The sequence below is a fragment of the Ochotona curzoniae genome, unplaced genomic scaffold (genome assembly GCF_017591425.1).
Source record: "Ochotona curzoniae isolate NIBS_2020 unplaced genomic scaffold, NIBS_Ocur_1.0 scaffold_2476, whole genome shotgun sequence".
In the NCBI taxonomy this organism is placed as follows: domain Eukaryota; kingdom Metazoa; phylum Chordata; class Mammalia; order Lagomorpha; family Ochotonidae; genus Ochotona; species Ochotona curzoniae.
The window spans coordinates 24,766,355-24,786,361 of NW_024467095.1; the positions used below are offsets into that span (position 1 = coordinate 24,766,355).

The 20,007-nt window shown below is 46.8% G+C and overlaps 2 protein-coding genes across 2 annotated transcripts; one reads left to right on the forward strand and one right to left on the reverse strand.

The window, feature by feature from the left end:
* Window positions 1-6,433: 6,433 nt before the first annotated feature.
* On the reverse strand, window positions 6,434-8,355 carry LOC121170716 (methyl-CpG-binding domain protein 3-like 2). The gene is made up of 2 exons (XM_041001956.1): window positions 8,305-8,355; window positions 6,434-6,985 (listed from the first exon to the last, which is right to left on the reverse strand). The coding sequence occupies exons 1-2, from the start codon at window positions 8,353-8,355 to the stop codon at window positions 6,434-6,436; spliced, it is 603 nt and encodes a 200-aa protein (XP_040857890.1).
* A 2,973-nt stretch (window positions 8,356-11,328) lies between these two features.
* On the forward strand, window positions 11,329-13,252 carry LOC121170717 (methyl-CpG-binding domain protein 3-like 2). Its single transcript, XM_041001957.1, has 2 exons — window positions 11,329-11,379; window positions 12,701-13,252. The coding sequence occupies exons 1-2, from the start codon at window positions 11,329-11,331 to the stop codon at window positions 13,250-13,252; spliced, it is 603 nt and encodes a 200-aa protein (XP_040857891.1).
* The last annotated feature ends 6,755 nt before the right edge of the window (window positions 13,253-20,007 follow it).

Below are 20,007 nucleotides of genomic sequence, written 5' to 3' on the forward strand. Positions count from 1 at the left end.
ATATGGAATTCTAGATATGGAATTCTTAGCATGTTGAATAAGAATTCTACAATCAGGTTTGGGGTATGGTGCTCAGTGCTCTCTTTGGGCACTAGATGGGAAGTGACATAACTGCGTTTCTGGGAGAGCTGCTTGAAAGCCTGATGGTATGTGAAGTTAATGACCCAGTGGTATACTTTTGCCATGAAATATCTGTGCTTTTCTTCCGGACTATTCCCTTTTCTACTCAATAAGTTTCCTGGGTGTTACATGCACATCCAACAGTCTGTGGTGCCAGAACAATTGTTTTCAATGGTAGTTGAAAAAGCTTGGGTGCTGAGGTTTTCTCTGCATGTGGAGTTCTTAGCATGTTCAGCAATAATCTACAACCTTATTTTGTGTGGGGTGCTCAGGTTGCTTCATTTCAATAAAGTACCCTTAGTGGGCATGGGAGGAAAAGTGACAAAACTGGGTTTCCAGGAGAGCTGCTTGTAAGCCTGATGGCATGTGAATGTAGTGACACAAGTGAACTCAGGGGAGGAGGAAGGGAGACCATGGTGCCAACTAAACTGTATCTAAAACAATCACAAAAAAGAGCGGTTGGAACTCATATGATAGTTTTGCAGGCTGGCAAGATACAAAATGAATGAACATAAGTGGATGGCTCTTGTATATGCAAATAAGTCATGGCTGAGAAAGAGCTCTCAAGTCCAGTCACCTTTAAAATGGCAGAGAAGCATCTTTGGAAGAAACTTAACCAGAGGCTTCAAAGACCTCTATGATGAAAACGATACACATTCAAAAACAAGATGACATTTATAATGTAGGAAATTGTCATCTTCCTTGATTGGTTGAATTAACATAATCAAAATGGCCATATTACTGAATGTAATGTACAGATTCGATACAGTCCCAATCAAAATCTCAATATTCTTTTCAGAGATGGAAGCAATGATGCAAGAATTCATCTGGAAACAAAAGAGATTAGAAATAGCTAATCCTAGTTTTAAAATTTTAAAATATTTATGGACCCAAGTATGGTGGCTCAGTGGCTAAATCCTCACCTTGCCAGTGCAGGATTTAGAAAATTATCTGGATAATTTGACCATTCTTGCATACACAATCAAATAGAACTCCGCTTCCTTTGTTTTGTTAGCTCACACAACAAGCATCAAGAACACCCAGGCTTGACACAAGCAGACAAGGGGATCTGCAATGGATGGCTACGAGTGTCCAAGCAGTCCCAGGGTCTGCCAACCAGAAAGGAAAGTGGAAACATCCTCACAGATTGTGTTTGTCAGTGCATGACTCTGTGTGTGAGTTTAAGTGTGTATGTTGTGCCATCCTGCGTGATTATGCATGTATCTGTGTGTGTGTCTGAGTGTATGGTGAGTGTATTGACTGTGTATTTTTCATGCACCTTATGTTCACATATTACCCATGGCAGAGCTTATTGCTGTGCAGAGTCTACTTTTCATATAATATTTTAATATCTATATCTACATTTGGTATGTAAGATGTTTCTCATTGCTCATAGTAGAACAGGAGTATTAGGAGTGTATAGCTTAGACTGTAATTTGCCCCATTGGTGTTATCCATCCTTGAAACATTCAGACAAGATCATGATCATCTATGGAGTGATGATGAATGTTACGGTACCTACAGAAATAGTATGCTGGAATCAGCATTACTTTATCGGTAGTTGTTATTTTAAAATGTCACACACTTTAATGATTTACAAAAAGAATAGGTCAACATGGGTATATGGCATAAACTGACACTGTACTCAGTGGCATGAACGATTGTGATGGGAAATGATGACAACAAGATGGTTAGTGGGATGAGAAAGATTTCCTTGATGTACTGTAATGCCAGCAGTTGGATTGCTCTCTCAGAATTTCTCTGGATAATGTGTTTTCTGTGGCTTTATGAGTTTTAGAATTTTTGCTAACTCTGTAAATGATATAATGAGGACATATCTTGTTACTTCAACCCTTCTTCTCTCCTCACAGCCCTCCTTCATTTCGTGCCCTCTCTGATTTGTTTCTCTCTTTTATATTTTGTATGTGATTAGGAATTTGATAGATTGTTTGCCATCCAGCACTGATGGACTTGGTGCACAGAGCCAACACTCACATATGTGGACTTCTGAATAACGGTACATAACTAAATTTATTTTTAGCATCAGGCAGTTATAGACTGAACGGCATCCAGGATGAGGGATTGAGGAATTTGCATACCAACAGCAGGGAGTTGACATGAGATTATGGCAGTTCCCATAAGCCTGTCCATAGATCATTCAATTACTCCCACCTTAGGCCAGACTTCACTCTCTTTCTTTTGTATAGTCAGTGAATCGCCCTCCTGTAATAGGTTATTTCTTTCATTTTAGATAGCATGAACATTTTAACAACAATTTTGTCTCAATGCATGGATAAGGAACATCACTCCATCCTTAGTGATGCCGTTCATTGTCACTGAATAATTTTCATTCATTTGTTTGATTAAATTTATGCCTAATGGTATTGGAAACTAATGGGAATGGTATTTTTCATTGATCTCATCTAGAAAAGATAACACTTTTTGATGCCGCAAAAAAGCAATTTTTAAATGTTGGTTTTGAGGGCCCGGCGTGGTGGCGCAAGTGGTTAAAGGTCCTCGCCTTGCACGCCGGGGATCCCATATGGGCGCCGGTTTTAATCCCGGCAGCCCCGCTTCCCTTCCAGCTCCCTGCCTGTGGCCTGGGAAAGCAGTCGAGGACGGCCCAAAGCTTTGGGACCCTGCACCTGCGTGGGCTACCCGGAAGAGGCTCCTGGCTTCGGATTGGCATAGTATCGGCCCGTTGCGCTCACTTGGGGAGTGAATCATCGGACGGAAGATCTTCCTCTCTGTCTCTCCTCTCTGTATATCCGCCTTTCCAATGAAAAAATAATAAAAATAAATCTTTAAAAATAAATGTTGGTTTTGAGTTCTGAAAATTTACAAAATAAATATATTCTGTTAAAAATATTTTTAAAAATAGGGCCAATTAGCCACAAAGAACTGCAGTATTATGAATTTTAAACTTGGAGTTAACAGAGAGAGGGGGGGAAGATGAGATTACTTTCCAGACATTAGATGGCCACAATGACTGGAGCTGACTCAGGCTGAAGCCAGGAGCCAGGATCTTCTTCCACCCATTAGATAAATACTTCGACAACTACAATGGCTGTGGTTGGACCGGGATAAAGCCAGGAGCTAGGGCATTTTTCTAGGTCTCACATGGATGACAGCAGCACAAACACATGTGCTTTCCACATTTGCTGTCCCAGCTTGCATTTTCAGGAAGCTTGCTTGAAATATCAAGGACACTAAACAGAATGTTTCGTCACAGGCAGTCTTTACTTGCTGTGCCACAATACTCTCCACTGGTTTTTCAGTTCCAAAGGATTTCTGGTAGAGTATTTTGAGTTTTTATGTGTCACCTTAAACACATGGCTATTTTCACTTCTACCTTTATAAAGCAGGTGTTCTGTATTACTTCTTCTTCTCCAGTGGCTCTTGTTATAACTTCCAACACTGCATTACAGTATTTAAAGTGGACATCCTTGTCTTCGTCCGGAAAAGAATTTAGATTTTCCTCATTCAATAGGATATGAACAATTGTTTTTTTATATACATATGGTCCTTTTGAGTTAAGTCCCTGTTTGTTATCTGACCATGATGGAAATGATGCACACGTCCAATATTCATACACGTGGACTACTGACTGATAGTCAATAACAAATATTTATTCATAGCATCGGGCTTTTATAGACTCGAGTCACATATGACAAGAGAGAAGGGTGGGAGGAATTTACATATCAAGTGCAAGAGGGAGTAGACTTGAGATTATGGGAGTTAATAAATAATTAAACAAATAAATAAGTGTAAAAAAAAATTCATCCAGACTCACTGAAAAATAAACAAAATTCATCAGCTGGGACATCTATCTCTGTGTCTGTCTCTCTGTGTCTCTCAAAATAAAATTAATCTTTTTTGAGTTTTTAAAAATCTACAGTTTTTAATAACTCCCAATAATTACCCCCTTTTAGGATCAGATGTTATGTTCAAGCATTTAGGTAGGCCACTGTCAAAAACTGCTAATAAAACCAATCTATTATGAACAAAATACGGGTTCAATATGAAAATACCTCCAGGGAACAGTCATTTGTACAAGAGAGATGGCCCAAGTTCAGATTCAAGGAGATGTATGATGAATTCATCCAACAAAGGCCCTTTGGTTCCTAAAGTCATGTGTACCAATGTCTCCTTTCCTGCAGTGTGCTGAATTAATGCAGGCTTTGTTTTTTACCTGCTGGTTGTGATGCTTTTTTAAAAGATTTATTTATTCCTATGAGATGCTGGCAATGCAGCAGCAGGTTTTTTTTTTTTAATTAATTAAATTGTATTATATGACAGAGTTGTATAGGTACTGGGATTCCCCCCATCCCTTCCCTAACCCTCCCTATTGGGAGCTTACTTCTGCTTAGTTCCAAGATGGTGCATGGCGCCATGCCAAAGCACCACCAGTTGTATACAGGTTTAAGGAAGTCTCTTCCCATTGGCTGTGCACGTGGACAACGCATGACCTGTTTGAGGATGTTGGAATGACCTTTATGCAGATTGGTTTATGCTGTGTATTTATGCCTGTGCTCTTCCTTCCTGGGAGGAGAGGGAGAAGTATGCCCGAGAAATAAATGTTGAACATCTTGTTACCGAGTGTGGAGTGTCCTTTCAGCAGGTTGAAGAGGGAAGAACTCCATAACTGGTGCCATGACTCACATAGATATCAAGGAAGAAAAGGTAAGCAGCTAGGTCAGTATCCCAGGAAGCCCTGCTGAGTGGATACGTGCACGGAATTTTCGCAGGGTAGAGACAATAAGGCTTGCAGTAAAGCGACAATAAAGATCGCAGCTTAGGGACGATAAAGCTGGGGTGTAGCATGGGGAACTTGTCCTCCACCACGCGGATGCAACACCTGTTGCAACAGATCTTAAAGAAATACGGAGCTCCCTTAAAAGCAAAGACTATACTTTCGTTTTTGCAAACGGTGACAGAGGTAGCACCCTGGTTCCTGGAAGAGGGGTTGCTCAACCTACCCCAGTGGGAACATCTTGGGAGGGACCAAGTGAAAGAGCCTAGTGAAAAAGCCCTTTGCCTCCCGGCTCAGTTGGCTTCTGGACACTAATCAAACAGTGTCTGAATGGTAAGACAGAAAAATTCAAGGAACTTTTAGAAGAGGGATGCTCGGTGCTGCAGGAGATGCAAGAGGAAGCTACTTCACGAGGGGCGGCTAGTGATTCAGAGTCAGGTTCAGAGGGCAAGGAAGGAGCCTCCGGAAGTGACTTAGATGAGCTAGTAGACAAGATGGAAAGAGCATCCGTGAGTCGGTCTAAGATGTTTTCCTGGTTGCCTAGACATCCCTTGCGTGATCGGCGCTTGGCTCCTACAGCCCCACCCTGGAAGGATGGTAATGGGAGCATCACCACTACCCAGAACCCTACTCCTGGAAGGAACTGTGTGCTCCGGGGCAGGTGTTTCCAGTATTGGAGGACCGGATGCAGAATCCCGCAGTTCGTTCATGGGCCCCTGTGGATTTTCAGTTATTGAAGGACCTGAAAAGCGCAGCAGATGCCTATGGTGTACATGCTCCATTCACATTCTACTCTGGAGCAGCTCACTAATAGCGCCTTAACACCGGATGATTGGAAGAATGCGGCCTGTGCCTGTCTCTCTCCTGGACAGTATTTAGTCTGGAGAGCTGCTTGTCATGAACTTGTGATCGACACAGCTCGGCGTAATGCCCGAGCTGGAAATTCGGCATGGAATATGGATGTGCTCTTGGGAGAGGGTCCTCGCGCAGGCCAAGACAACCAAATGGATTATCCTGAGCCAGTGTATGCCCAAAGAGCCACCATAGAAAAAATGCCTGGAAAGCCTTGCAAAGCAAAGGGGACGTAAGATTTTCCATTTCTAAGGTCACTCAGGGACTCAATGAGCCTTATGCAGATTTTGTGAGCTGCTTAATGTAGGTGGCAGGGAAATTGTTCCCAGATGTGGAACAAGACAAGCCTTTGTTTGTTATCTGACCATGATGGAAATGATGCACACATCCAATATTCATACACGTGGACTACTGACTGATGGTCAATAACAAACATTTATTCATAGCATCGGGCTTTTATAGACTCGAGTCACATATGACAAGAGAGAAGGGTGGGAAGAATTTACATATCAAACGCAAGAGGGAGTAGACTTGAGATTATGGGAGTTCCCATAAGCCTGTCTCTATTGCGTCCACAAAGGCAGAAGATGATCTCAGACACCACAGGGAATCATGCATGCAACATGGAAAGTTCCACAACACCAGGCTCCTCCTTCTCCTCCTCTTTTTCTTCTCTTTCTCCTCCTTCTCCTCCGGCTACCCATGTGGTCATCCCGCAGCACACTCTTCTTCTCTCATGATCTTGTCTGCCTGCAAGGCCTGGGCCAGCCTCCTCCTTGCCTTCTTCACCTTCCAGGCCTGCCGCTGGATGTCTCCAGCAGTCACCTGCCCGCTGGAGGGCTGCTGGGACAGACCCATATCCACCAGGGGAACAAACGTGCACCAATCTGTGGCTGAGCTAGAGGTGCACTTAGGCGTGCTCTTCTGATGCCCAGCCCCAGCGGACACTGCTGATGTGCCTGGGATTCTGCGTGTAGGCGTTTGGCTGGCGTTGGCAAAGTCCAAGGGGCTCAGTAGTTGTCCCTCGCTGCTGCAGGCCTGGAGTCCCTGCAGCCTCTGGAGTGCACACCGCTGCTGTGGCTTCTGCAGGGTAGCCTCTTCTGGCGACCTTCGGACCTTGTTGCGTGGGTGGGCAGTGACACGGGTGACTGGCCTCTGGAATATGCAACTTGTGAGCCTTCTGGAGAGCACACAGTCAACAGCACGCACCCGTGGCTTCCTCCGCAGCATGTCGGGGATCATACTTCTGCGCAGCCTCCCCTGAAAGAGCAAGAAGAAAGGGGCAATGGGAGCAGAGTGGCAAGCCAGGGCTGCTTGCTGTAGGAAGGTGTGCAGTGACAGCTGGTCCCCTTGCACGGTGGAGGGAACTTTGGGATGTTCCTCACTGTCACAATTAAGGTTTGGGCCTCAGGACTCTAGCATGTCAGGAAGTGTGTGGAGACTAGAATGGAAGCATGCATGCAGTTTTGAGGATGGGTACATGTTTATTTGAAATTCACCTTGACAGACAAAACAAAGGGAGAGAGCGAGAGATGCTCAGTCTCACTCCCCCTACACCTGTCACCGCTAGGCCTGGGTCAGGACAACCTCAGGAGCCACATCATCTGTCCTGGTCTCTTGGGAAGGTGGCACATAACCATACACTGGAGCCATGGTGCCTGCTGCCCGCGTGCCTATGCAGGAGGATGCACTGGATGGGGTGGAGGTGATTCCTTCCCAGGCAATCCAACACTGACTGAGCTGTCCCAAACCAGGAGCCATTCAGGACACCTGGGACCTCACTTTGAGACCAACTGATCTTCCTGCTCCCCAGTGGAGATTCTGGGAGACAGCAAGAAAACAGGGAGAGAGAACCAGGACCCTAGTGAGGGTCTAGCATGCACATGAGAGCTATGAAGTCATCTGGATATAAAACAAACAAACACAACAACCACCACAAACCTAGGATATCTGCCAAGAAATTTATCCACAGAAGAGAATAACTGTTGTAGTGAAGAATCAAATAGCATTCTACTTCCTGTGTTATCAGCTCTAACAACAGTAATTAAAAAAATTATTTAAAAAAAAAATCACAGGGGGGAAGGGCAGATGCCTGACTCAGGGTTCAATCTGTTAGTTGCTTGTGACAACTGAATCCCATAGGGGTTGTGGTCTGAGCCCTAGTTACTCATAATCAGATGCAGCGCACTTCCGTGACACCTGGGTAATTAGCAAAGGATGGTTCTAGTGCTTGAATCCAGCAACCCCATGGATAGCAGTACAAAATTCGAGGCTCCTCACCTCACCCTGGCCCAGCCCACAACATTTGCGCCATTTCGAGAGTGAAGCATCAGATGGAGGATGCTCTCTACCAGCATGCAACTCAACTCTACCTTTCAAATAAACAAATCAATGTGCAAGCAAGCTTGCCCCGGTCATCACACAAGTTCCACAGACAGAAGTGCACACTGCACTGACCCTCACTCACCTAACACCAGGGAGGGAAACTCCACGAAGTACCACTGTCTCAGGAGCAACTTTGGCTCAGGGGAAAAGGACACGCATGATGCTCTTGCTGTGCCTGTCGGCTCTCTACTTACCAGAGTAGGCTGAGTTGGAAAAGAGTCGGGCCTGCTTCCTTCCATGGCCATAGCGTTGGCTTTGTTCGCTCAGTGTGGACACGCTCACGGCTGGTGGCACCCTGGCAAGTGTGTGGATGTCTGCTGCTGGCTCCTCCTTTATACAGGAAGACATGGAGTAATCCCATCCCAGGACAGCTCCCCAGGTCACCGCCCTCAGGGGACAATCTCATCAGTGAACAATCCCAACATGAGGGGATTTTTTAGACTTAAGAGCAGGTGAGTCAGAGGTAAATCTCTTGCCTGCTGTTTCACTCCCCATGTGGCTGCAGCTGCTGGAATGTCGCTGCCCTGCACTGATGCACTTGCTCCATGGAGCCTATAATAACACGCGTGCATGAATGTTATCCAACCAGTTGTCCCGCTGTGCTCGCTGACCTTCTAGGGTCACATTGTCCTTCTACACTGGAGCTTAGGCAATCAGAAACCAGGAGCCAGGAGGTTGTTCAGGGTCTCCCACATAGGAAGAGTCCCAAAGCTTTGGTCTTCCTAAACTGTTTTCCCAGGCCAAAGCATGGAGCTGGATGGGAAGCGCGTCCAACGAGATATAAACCAGCACCATTTGGGATGTGGGTACATGCAAGAGAAGTACTTTTTGCCACTAGGCTACTGTGCTGGGCCCAAGGGGAAAATATTTAAGAAAATAGATAAATAGATGGCAGATAGATGGATACACACACACACATATTCTCTACCATTTGACTCTGGGCATGCTTGGATGGAACACCCCGCTAGGGTACTCCTCTCCCATTCAAACTCTGGGCATAGCTGCACGGAGCCTGCAACTGCTGGGGCACCCACTCCCATGCAAACTCTGGGCGTGTGTGCATGGAGCAGAGCCTGCTGGCTGGCTTTGTGGCCAGCTCTACAACGTGTCTTTGTCCTCTGGAATGTCCCTGGCTCTGGCCTAGCACACTGTACCCTACTATGGCTCCATCTCTATGCTGCACCTGCACTGCTCTGGGCCACACAGATGCACAATGACTCAAGCTGTTAGATGCTGGGGCCGCAACATCCCATCTCTATCTTTTGGAACTCCTAAGCTTCTCTTCATGGGAAAGAAATGTCCTTTGTTCTTCCAGGAACTCTCAAAAGTTGTTTTGAAATAAGCAAAACTAAAGAACTAAACTAAACTGCAGAGTCAGCACAATACCTCACTTAGTGAATCCTCCACCTTGTAGGACCTGCATTCCATATGGGCACCTGGTTCTCCACTTTCCATCCAGCTCCCTGGATGGGAATTGAACCATAGAATGGAAGATCTTTGTCTCTCTGTCTCTCTGTCTCTCTGTCTCTCTGTCTCTCTGTAAATCTGCCTTTCCAATAAAAATAAATAAATCTGTTAAAACACACACATACCCAATGGGGCAGCAGCTAAAATGTGGGGTTTGAAGCCCAGCTCTACTTCTGGACCCACCTCCCTCTTGTGGCGCACCTGAGAAGCAGCCCACTCTTGAGTACTAGGGGCCCCAGCAGTCACACAGGATAGCTCAAAGGAGTTCCTAGCAGCTGTTCATTTCAGTCTGGTCCAGCCCAGGCTTTGTGTGCATTGAGCAAGCGAACCAACCATTGGGAGATCTCTCCCTGTCTCAAAAAAATTCGCGACATAAAAGCAAAGCAAAGCGAATTACACTCTGCTGAGAAGGTGCCCTCCTGGCTGGCCGTGACTGGTGGTCCCTACTCCTCCAGGACCCAGCAGCTGGTGAAAGCCTGGAAACCTTCTACTTGGGTCTGGTGCCTGTGGTTTTTTCTGGGAACTACAAGATGCAGTTCTCTTCCTTTGGGCATCAAGTTCAGTCCATGCAGGGATTTCTAGAACAGTTACATGTGCAGTCCTTATAACTGTCAATCAACAACCATGACCCAGCCACATCATGGTCATAGTTACCAAGCCCATGAGTGTCTGAGACCTCAACCCAGCTGGAACAACATCAGTGGTTTGATTCTCCCATTTTCATTATTTCATTTTCATTTCTGGGCCCACCCAGTGTGTGGTGGGGAAAACCTCATTTTCAGTCACTGTGTGGCCCTCGATTCCTATAGCATGGAGTCTTCTCTCTGGATTTCTTTTCCAGGACTGAGGGGTGGGCATCTGGACTGTGTTGGTCAGTCACCCCAGGAAGGCCAATGATAGAACCACCCCAGAATGCCTTGCATCCCAAACTGATGACAGAGCAAGGACCAGAGCCAAGACAGTGTCGCTCTTGGTATGGGGAAGTAGAGCACCATGTGAAAAATAAGTGTACAGATTATACATATATACACACATATATACACACACATACATATGTGTGTGTGTGTGTATCCATCTATCTGTCATCTATTTATCTATTTTCTTAAATATTTCCCCTTGGGCCCAGCACAGTAGCCTAGTGGCAAAAAGTACTTATCTTGCATGTACCCACATCCCAAATGGTGCTGGTTTATATCTCGTTGGACGCGCTTCCCATCCAGCTCCATGCTTTGGCCTGGGAAAACAGTTTAGGAAGACCAAAGCTTTGGGACTCTTCCTATGTGGGAGACCCTGAACAACCTCCTGGCTCCTGGTTTCTGATTGCCTAAGCTCCAGTGTAGAAGGACAATGTGACCCTAGAAGGTCAGCGAGCACAGCGGTACAACTGGTTGGATAACATTCATGCACGCGTGTTATTATAGGCTCCATGGACCAAGTGCATCAGTGCAGGGCAGCGACATTCCAGCAGCTGCAGCCAGGTGGAGAGTGAATCAGCAGGCAAGAGATTTACCTCTCTGACTCACCTGCTCTTCAGAATTTCCAACAGAAATGCATAAGTCTAAAAAATCCCCTCATGTTGGGATTGTTCACTGATGAGATTGTCCCCTGAGGGCGGTGACCTGGGGAGCTGTCCTGGGATGGGATTACTCCATGTCTTCCTGTATAAAGGAGGAGCCAGCAGCAGACATCCACACTTGCCAGGGTGCCACCAGCCGTGAGCGTGTCCACACTGAGCGAACAAAGCCAACGCTATGGCCATGGAAGGAAGCAGGCCCGACTCTTTTCCAACTCAGCCTACTCTGGTAAGTAGAGAGCCGACAGGCACAGCAAGAGCATCATGTGTGTCCTTTTCCCCTGAGCCAAAGTTGCTCCTGAGACAGTGGTACTTTGTGGAGTTTCCCTCCCTGGTGCTAAATGAGTGAGGGTCAGTGCAGTGTGCACTTCTGTCTGTGGAGCTTGTGTGATGACCGAGGCAAGCTTGCTTGCACATTGATTTGTTTATTTGAAAGGTAGAGTTGAGTTGCATGCTGGTAGAGAGCATCCTCCATCTGATGCTTCACTCTCGAAATGGCGCAAATGTTGTGGGCTGGGCCAGGGTGAGGTGAGGAGCCTCGAATTTTGTACTGCTATCCATGGGGTTGCTGGATTCAAGCACTGGAACCATCCTTTGCTAATTACCCAGGTGTCACGGAAGTGCGCTGCATCTGATTATGAGTAACTAGGGCTCAGACCACAACCCCTATGGGATTCAGTTGTCACAAGCAACTAACGGATTGAACCCTGAGTCAGGCATCTGCCCTTCCCCCCTGTGATTTTTTTTTTATTTATTTTTTAAATTACTGTTGTTAGAGCTGATAACACAGGAAGTGGAATGCTATTTGATTCTTCACTGCAACAGTTATTCTCTTCTGTGGATAAATTTCTTGGCAGATATCCTAGGTTTGTGGTGGTTGTTGTTGTGTTTGTTTGTTTTGTATCCAGATGACTTCATAGCTCTCATGTGCATGCTAGACCCTCACTAGGGTCCTGGTTCTCTCTCCCTGTTTTCTTGCTGTCTCCCAGAATCTCCATTGGGGAGCAGGAAGATCAGTTGGTCTCAAAGTGAGGTCCCAGGTGTCCTGAATGGCTCCTGGTTTGGGACGGCTCAGTCAGTGTTGGATTGCCTGGGAAGGAATCACCTCCACCCCATCCAGTGCATCCTCCTGCCTAGGCACGCAGGTGGCAGGCACCATGGCTCCAGTGTATGGTTATGTGCCACCTTCCCAAGAGACCAGGACAGATGATGTGGCTCCTGAGGTTGTCCTGACCCAGGCCTAGCAGTGACAGGTGTAGGGGGAGTGAGACTGAGCATCTCTCGCTCTCTCCCTTTGTTTTGTCTGTCAAGGTGAATTTCAAATAAACATGTACCTATCCTCAAAACTGCATGCATGTTTCCATTCTAGTCTCCACAAACTTCCTGACATGCTAGAGTCCTGAGGCCCAAACCTTAATTGTGACAGTGAGGAACATCCCAAACTTCCCTCCACCGTGCAAGGGGACCAGCTGTCACTGCACACCTTCCTACGGCAAGCAGCCCTGGCTTGCCACTCTGCTCCCATTGCCCCTTTCTTCTTGCTCTTTCAGGGGAGGCTGCGAAGAAGTATGATCCCCAACATGCTGCGGAGGAAGCCGCGGGTGCGTGCTGTTGACTGTGTGCTCTCCAGAAGGCTCACAAGTTGCATATTCCAGAGGCCAGTCACCCGTGTCACTGCCCACCCACGCAACAAGGTCCGAAGGTCGCCGGAAGAGGCTACCCTGCAGAAGCCACAGCAGCGGTGTGCACTCCAGAGGCTGCAGGGACTCCAGGCCTGCAGCAGCGAGGGGCAACTACTGAGCCCCTTGGACTTTGCCAACGCCAGCCAAACGCCTACACGCAGAATCCCAGGCACATCAGCAGTGTCCGCTGGGGCTGGGCATCAGAAGAGCACGCCTAAGTGCACCGCTAGCCCAGCCACAGATTGGTGCACGTTTGTTCCCCTGGTGGATATGGGTCTGTCCCAGCAGCCCTCCAGCGGGCAGGTGACTGCTGGAGACATCCAGCGGCAGGCCTGGAAGGTGAAGAAGGCAAGGAGGAGGCTGGCCCAGGCCTTGCAGGCAGACAAGATCATGAGAGAAGAAGAGTGTGCTGCAGGATGACCACATGGGTAGCCAGAGGAGAAGGAGGAGAAAGAGAAGAAAAAGAAAAAGGAGGAGGAGAAAAGTAGAAGGAGGAGAAGGAGAGCCTGGTGTTGTGGAACTTTCCATGTTGCATGCATGGTTCCCTGTGGTGTCTGAGATCATCTTCTGCCTTTGTGGACGCAATAGAGACAGGCTTATGGGAACTCCCATAATCTCAAGTCTACTCCCTCTTGCGCTTGATATGTAAATTCCTCCCACCCTTCTCTCTTGTCATATGTGACTCGAGTCTATAAAAGCCCGATGCTATGAATAAATGTTTGTTATTGACCATCAGTCAGTAGTCCACGTGTATGAATATTGGACTTGTGCATCATTTCCATCATGGTCAGATAACAAAGGCTTGTCTTGCTCCACATCTGGGAACAATTTCCCTGCCACCTACATTAAGCAGCTCACAAAATCTGCATAAGGCTCATTGAGTCCCTGAGTGACCTTAGAAATGGAAAATCTTACGTCCCCTTTGCTTTGCAAGGCTTTCCAGGCATTTTTTCTATGGTGGCTCTTTGGGCATACACTGGCTCAGGATAATCCATTTGGTTGTCTTGGCCTGCGCGAGGACCCTCTCCCAAGAGCACATCCGTATTCCATGCCGAATTTCCAGCTCGGGCATTACGCCGAGCTGTGTCGATCACAAGTTCACGACAAGCAGCTCTCCAGACTAAATACTGTCCAGGAGAGAGACAGGCACAGGCCGCATTCTTCCAATCATCCGGTGTTAAGGCGCTATTAGCGAGCTGCTCCAGAGTAGAATGTGAATGGAGCATGTACACCATAGGCATCTACTGCGCTTTTCAGGTCCTTCAATAACTGAAAATCCATAGGGGCCCATGAACGAACTGCGGGATTCTGCATCCGGTCCTCCAATACTGGAAACACCTGCCCCGGAGCACACAGTTCCTTCCAGGAGTAGGGTTCTGGGTAGTGGTGATGTTCCCATCTACCATCCTTCCAGGGTGGGGCTGTAGGAGCCAAAGGGCCGATCACGCAAGGGATGTCTAGGCAACCAGGAAAACATCTTAGACCGACTCACGGATGCTCTTTCCATCTTGTCTACTAACTCATCTAAGTCACTTCCGGAGGCTCCTTCCTTGCCCTCTGAACCTGACTCTGAATCACTAGCCGCCCCTCGTGAAGTAGCTTCCTCTTGCATCTCCTGCAGCACCGAGCATCCCTCTTCTAAAAGTTCCTTGAATTTTTCTGTCTTATCATTCAGACACTGTTTGATTAGTGTCCAGAAGCCAACTGAGCCGGGAGGCAAAGGGCTCTTTCACTGGACTCTTTCACTTGGTCCCTCCCAAGATGTTCCCACTGGGGTAGGTTGAGCAACCCCTCTTCCAGGAACCAGGGCGCTACCTCTGTCACCGTTTGCAAAAACAGAAGTATAATCTTTGCTTTTAAGGGAGCTCCATATTTCTTTAAGATCTGTTACAACAGGTGTTGCATCCGCATGGTTTAGGACAAGTTCCCCATGCTACACCCCAGCTTTATCGTCCCTAAGCTGCGATCTTTATTGTCGCTTTAGTGCAAGCCTTATTGTCTCTACCCTGTGAAAATTCCATGCACGTATCCACTCAGCAGGGCTTCCTGGGATACTGACCCAGCTGCTTACCTTTTTTTCCTTGATATCTATGTGAGTCATGGCACCAGTTATGGAGTTCTTCCCTCTTCAACCTGTTGAAAGGACACTCCACACTCGGTAACAAGATGCTCAACATTTATTTCTCCGGCATACTTCTCCCTCTCCTCCCGGGAAGGAAGAGCACAGGCATAAATACACAGCATAAACCAATCTGCATAAAGGTCATTCCAACATGCACAGCACACACCAATCTTCAAACAGGTCATGCGCTGTCCACGTGCACAGCCAATGGGAAGAGACTTCCTTAAACCTGTATACAACTGGTGGTGCTTTGGCATGGCGCCATGCACCATCTTGGAACTAAGCAGAAGTAAACTCCCAACAAGGAGGGTTAGAGGAGGGGTGGGGGGAATCCCAGTACCTATACAACTGTGTCACATAATATAATTTAATTAATTAAAAAAAAAAACTGCTGTTGCATTGCCAGCATCTCATAGGAATAAATAAATAAACAAATCTTTAAAAAAAAGCATCATAACCAGCAGGTAAAAAACAAAGCCTGCATTAATTCAGCACACTGCAGGAAAGGAGACATTGGTACACATGACTTTAGGAACCAAAGGGCCTTTGTTGGATGAATTCATCATACATCTCCTTGAATCTGAACTTGGGCCATCTCTCTTGTACAAATGACTGTTCCCTGGAGGTATTTTCATATTGAACCCGTATTTTGTTCATAATAGATTGGTTTTATTAGCAGTTTTCGACAGTGGCCTATCTAAATGCTTGAACATAACATCTGATCCTAAAGGGGGTAATTATTGGGAGTTATTAAAAACTGTAGTTTTTTAAAAAGTCAAAAAGATTAATTTTGAGAGGCACAGAGAGACAGACACAGAGATAGATGTCCCAGCTGATGAATTTTATTTTTCAGTGAGTCTGGATGAATTTTTTTTACAAACATTTATTTATTTGTTTGTTTATTTATTTATTTATTTGAAACAGTTGCAGAGAGAGATATTCCATGTGCTAGTTCGCTCCCCAACAATGGCCACAATAGCTGGAGTTGGGCAGGTGCGAAACCGGAAATGAGAAGCATCTTCTGGCTCTCTCTTGTGGGTGCACGGGCCTCAAGGACTCAGGTCATCCTCTACTGCTTTCCCAGGTGCATTATCAGGAAGCTGAATCAGAAGTGGAACCACCAGGATTTGAACTGGCACCCTTACGGGATGCTGACACCACAAGTGGAAGCTTAGCCTGATATGTCGCAGCACCAGCCACTGGATAAAATCTGACTCAGAGTTACACTATTTGGGCACCAAGAGCAGAGGCCAAACCATCTCAGGATGAGGAAGCTCACAGTCACAAGTGCTCAGGAAAGTCTCAGGCAGGGCCGGGACAAGGTGGCCCCTCACTTCCTCTGTCCTCCAAAAGCAGCCTCTTTCCCCATTCCAGATTTGCAGACAGGAAGCGGATTCGCACAATCCACTTCCGCAACCTCATTGCCACATCTTTAGGACAGGCTCGCCAGAAGATTGCCCATCTTGTCCCTTCTCCTCGCTGCCCACAGACACTCAGCTGAGACAGGAGGGGGCATCAGAATGGACATTTCCCAAAGTGGCAAGTGGTGAAGAAGCCATGCCCAAACATAGCTGCTGTACGCTGCAGAATGGGGCAGCAGATAGGAGATGGCCTCTGGACCGAAGCTGCCAGGATCCCACATCAGCGCCCCCTGGAAAGATGTGTGTTACTGTCACCAAGTACCTTAACCCCTATGGCCATGTTTTGCAGCCACATATCATTTCTTCGAAATTGTTTGTTTGAAGAGCAGAGATAGAGGGGGAAAGAAAGAAAGCTCTTCCATCTGCTGGGTCCTGCCCACAGATGCTCACAATGGTTGGGGTTGGAGCAGGCTGAAGCCAGGAGCAGGGAACATGGCAGGGACCCAAGCACCTAAGCCATTACCTGCTGTTTCCTTAGGTCTCAGTTATCTGGGAACTGGATCAGAAGCCAAGCCAGGTGCTCCTGCTATGGGAGGCAGGGCAGATGCCCCAAGCATCATCACACCTGTGATGTCTTTTTTTTAAAAAGATTTATTTTTTATTATTTTTTTTATTGGAAAGGCAGATATACAGAGAGGAGAGACAGAGAGGAAGATCTTCCGTCCAATGATTCACTCCCCAAGTGAGCTCAATGGTCGATACTATGCCAATCCGAAGCCAGGAGCCTCTTCCGGGTCTCCCACGTGGGTGCAGGGTCCCAAAGATTTGGGCCGTCCTCGACTGCTTTCCCGGGCCACAAGCAGGGAGCTGGATGGGAAGAGGGGCCGCCGGGATTAGAACCGGGGCCCACATGGGATCCCGAGATCCGGGGCGTGCAAGGCGAGGACCTTAGGCACTGCGCCACCGCGCCGGGCCCCACACCCGTGATGTCTTAACCACTGTGACAAACAAGCTGTCTGCCTCAGTTTTTTATCCTCAAGATGGCACATACAAGGGGGAGTACCTCGCAGGGTTGCAGTAGAGCTTATACGAGACCAGGGTGGAGAGCACCCAGAACTGTAAATGGCCTACAGGAAAATTCAGTGAGCATTTCTAACTATAGTCATATTTTACCAAAGAAAAATGCCCTTTCCTCAGTTTCCTGTTGAAGACATCATTATTCTCCCATAGATTCACTGGGCCTAATGTTACAGTGCAGTGTGTTAAGCCATCACTTGTGATGCCAGCATGCTCATATGAGCACTGGTTCAGGTCCTGGCTTTTCCACTTTCAATCCAGCTCCCTGTTAGTGTGTCTGGGAAAGCAGTGGAGGATGGCCCAAGTGCTTGGGCCCCTGCATCCAGATGGGAGACCCAGATGGATTCCCAGCTCCTACCTTTGGACTGGCCCAGCAGGAGTTGATGTGGCCATTTTGAGAGCAAATCAGCAGATGGAAAACTCTCTCGTTCTCTAAGAAATAATAAAACTGTAGCCAAATGCCAACCTCCATCTCCTGTTTATTCTTTCATTCTTCCTTCAAAATGCTTCTGACTTTATCTCCCGGTTTATTTCTATTTTGGTCTGCTTTACAGTTAGTTTTTGAGCATCCATTGGTGACATAAAATGATGTTTTCCAGATTCTTCTGACATGTCCCAAGCTAAACCCTCATCACCTCTCCAGTACACCACGACCTGTAGCTTCCTGGGCACTCTCCTGCACACTGCTACCTGCAACTTTCTAGGCGCTCTGCTTGACTTCCACATGCTGCAGTCACATTAATTTTGCCTGTGCACATTCTCATCAGCTTGGGGTTTTGAGCTCCCATTTTGAAATCTGATTCTTTAGGGCATCACCTAATTTGAACCCCACTGGCCATTGTAGCCTTGCTCTCCACAGCTTCCCTTGTGGGACATCTCATTATGTTGTTTTCTTGCCCCATTGCAGGTCCAGTTATGCTTTCTTGTCTCTGGGCCATTGCTTGTGCTGTTCCATGGATCTGAAATGCCCAGCCCCTTATCCATCCATCAGATGACAGCATCAGTGTCTCGTGAAGATGTGTCAGAATCAGCACACCCCACACTTACTAGGTTAGAATCTTTCCAATGATCCTAAGGGGTCGTAATTGAGTCTTAGTCCAGCAGGAATGGCTCAAGTAATTAAGCCATGGCTTGGGAAACCCATAGCCCACGCAGGAGTGATTGAGTTTGAGTCCCCATTTTGATTACAAGTCTAGCCTGCTGCCACTGCACCCTGGGAGGCAGCAGCTGATGGTTCCAGAACTTGTGTTCTGGCCACCCACATGGGACACCTGAATGGAGGTTTGGTTCTTGGCTTCAACCTGGCCCAACCCTGACTGTTGCAGCCATTCAGGGAGTGAACAGCAGATGGAAAATCTCTTTATGTCTGTTTATTTTTCTTTCTAGTTTTCAAGTAACTAAATGAAGAAAGAGCATTTACATTATGATCAGTGCTGTGATATATAGCAGGTAAAGCTGCAATTCGCAGTGCTGGTCTCCCTTAGTTCGAATCCTAGCTGCTCCACTCTGATACAGCTACCTGCTAATATGTTTGGGCAAACCACAGAAGATGGTACAAGTGCGTGGATGCCTGTATCCACATGGGGGATTGAGAAAGAGCACCAGACTTCTGTCTTTGGACTGGTGCAGCTCTGATTGTTGTAGACATTTGGGGAGTGGTGAATGAGTGCATGGGAAATACTCACTGTCTCTCCCACCCACTCTGCCTAACTCCAACTCTCAAATAAATAAATCTTTTTAAAAAAAATTAAATATAGTAGTTGGCACGATGGTTCAATTAGCTAATCCTCCACTTACAAGCACTGAGATCCCATATGGGTGCCAGTTTGTGTCTCAGCTGCTCCACTTCCCATCCAGCTCTCAGCTTTGGCCTGGGAAAGCAGCAGAGGATGGCCAAAGCGTTGAGATCCTGCATCCAGGCGGGAGACCCAGAGGAAGCTCCTGCCTCCTGGCTTTGGATTGGCTCATCTCACTCATTGGGGGGTGAACTATCAGAAGATCTCTGTCCCTTTCCTCTCTGTAAATCTGCCTTTCTGATAAAAATCAATAAATCTTTAAGATAAAAATGCAAGTTAATTAATAAAAGTACATAAAAATGGTGCTGGCTTTGTGTCAAGAACAAAACATCAATGCGTGAATTTTTGCAAGATAAAGAATCTTGTACATTTATGTATCTTCTTTATCATCAGAGACTCCATTCTCTTCCCCGCCCCTCTCCTGTTAAGATTCGCTCTCTGCATTTCCCGTGACTGACTCATACCAGCTTATGGCAAACAGCACACACTTCCCCAAGCCCAATCCCATTGTGTCTCCTTGTCTTACTTGACTCAGCTGAGTGCAGAACCATGCGCTGACAAAGCATTCCCCCTTGCCTCCTATCACTGGCTTCAGTGGCTGTGGTCAACCGCAGCCTAGAACACAACACACAGCAGGAAGGGATGTCAGGAGACAAGGATGAACCACATTCCTGGAATTTTCATTCCAGTTTATTATTCCAGCAAATTGGGTTGTTGTTAATATCTCATTAATGAGCATAACACTATAGAGTTGAGCTTTCTCTGAGGCTTCAAGGATCACTGGGGAGCTTAGCACACGTTTAAATACAGATAAAGAAG

Bases quoted from the DNA above. Each gene is read 5' to 3' on its own strand.
- LOC121170716 (XM_041001956.1), bottom strand. From the start codon at position 8,355: ATGGCCATGGAAGGAAGCAGGCCCGACTCTTTTCCAACTCAGCCTACT. The intron at 6,986-8,304 runs GTAAGTAGAGAG...TTGCTCTTTCAG, and splicing joins TTCCAACTCAGCCTACTCTG to GGGAGGCTGCGCAGAAGTAT.
- LOC121170717 (XM_041001957.1), top strand. From the start codon at position 11,329: ATGGCCATGGAAGGAAGCAGGCCCGACTCTTTTCCAACTCAGCCTACT. The intron at 11,380-12,700 runs GTAAGTAGAGAG...TTGCTCTTTCAG, and splicing joins TTCCAACTCAGCCTACTCTG to GGGAGGCTGCGAAGAAGTAT.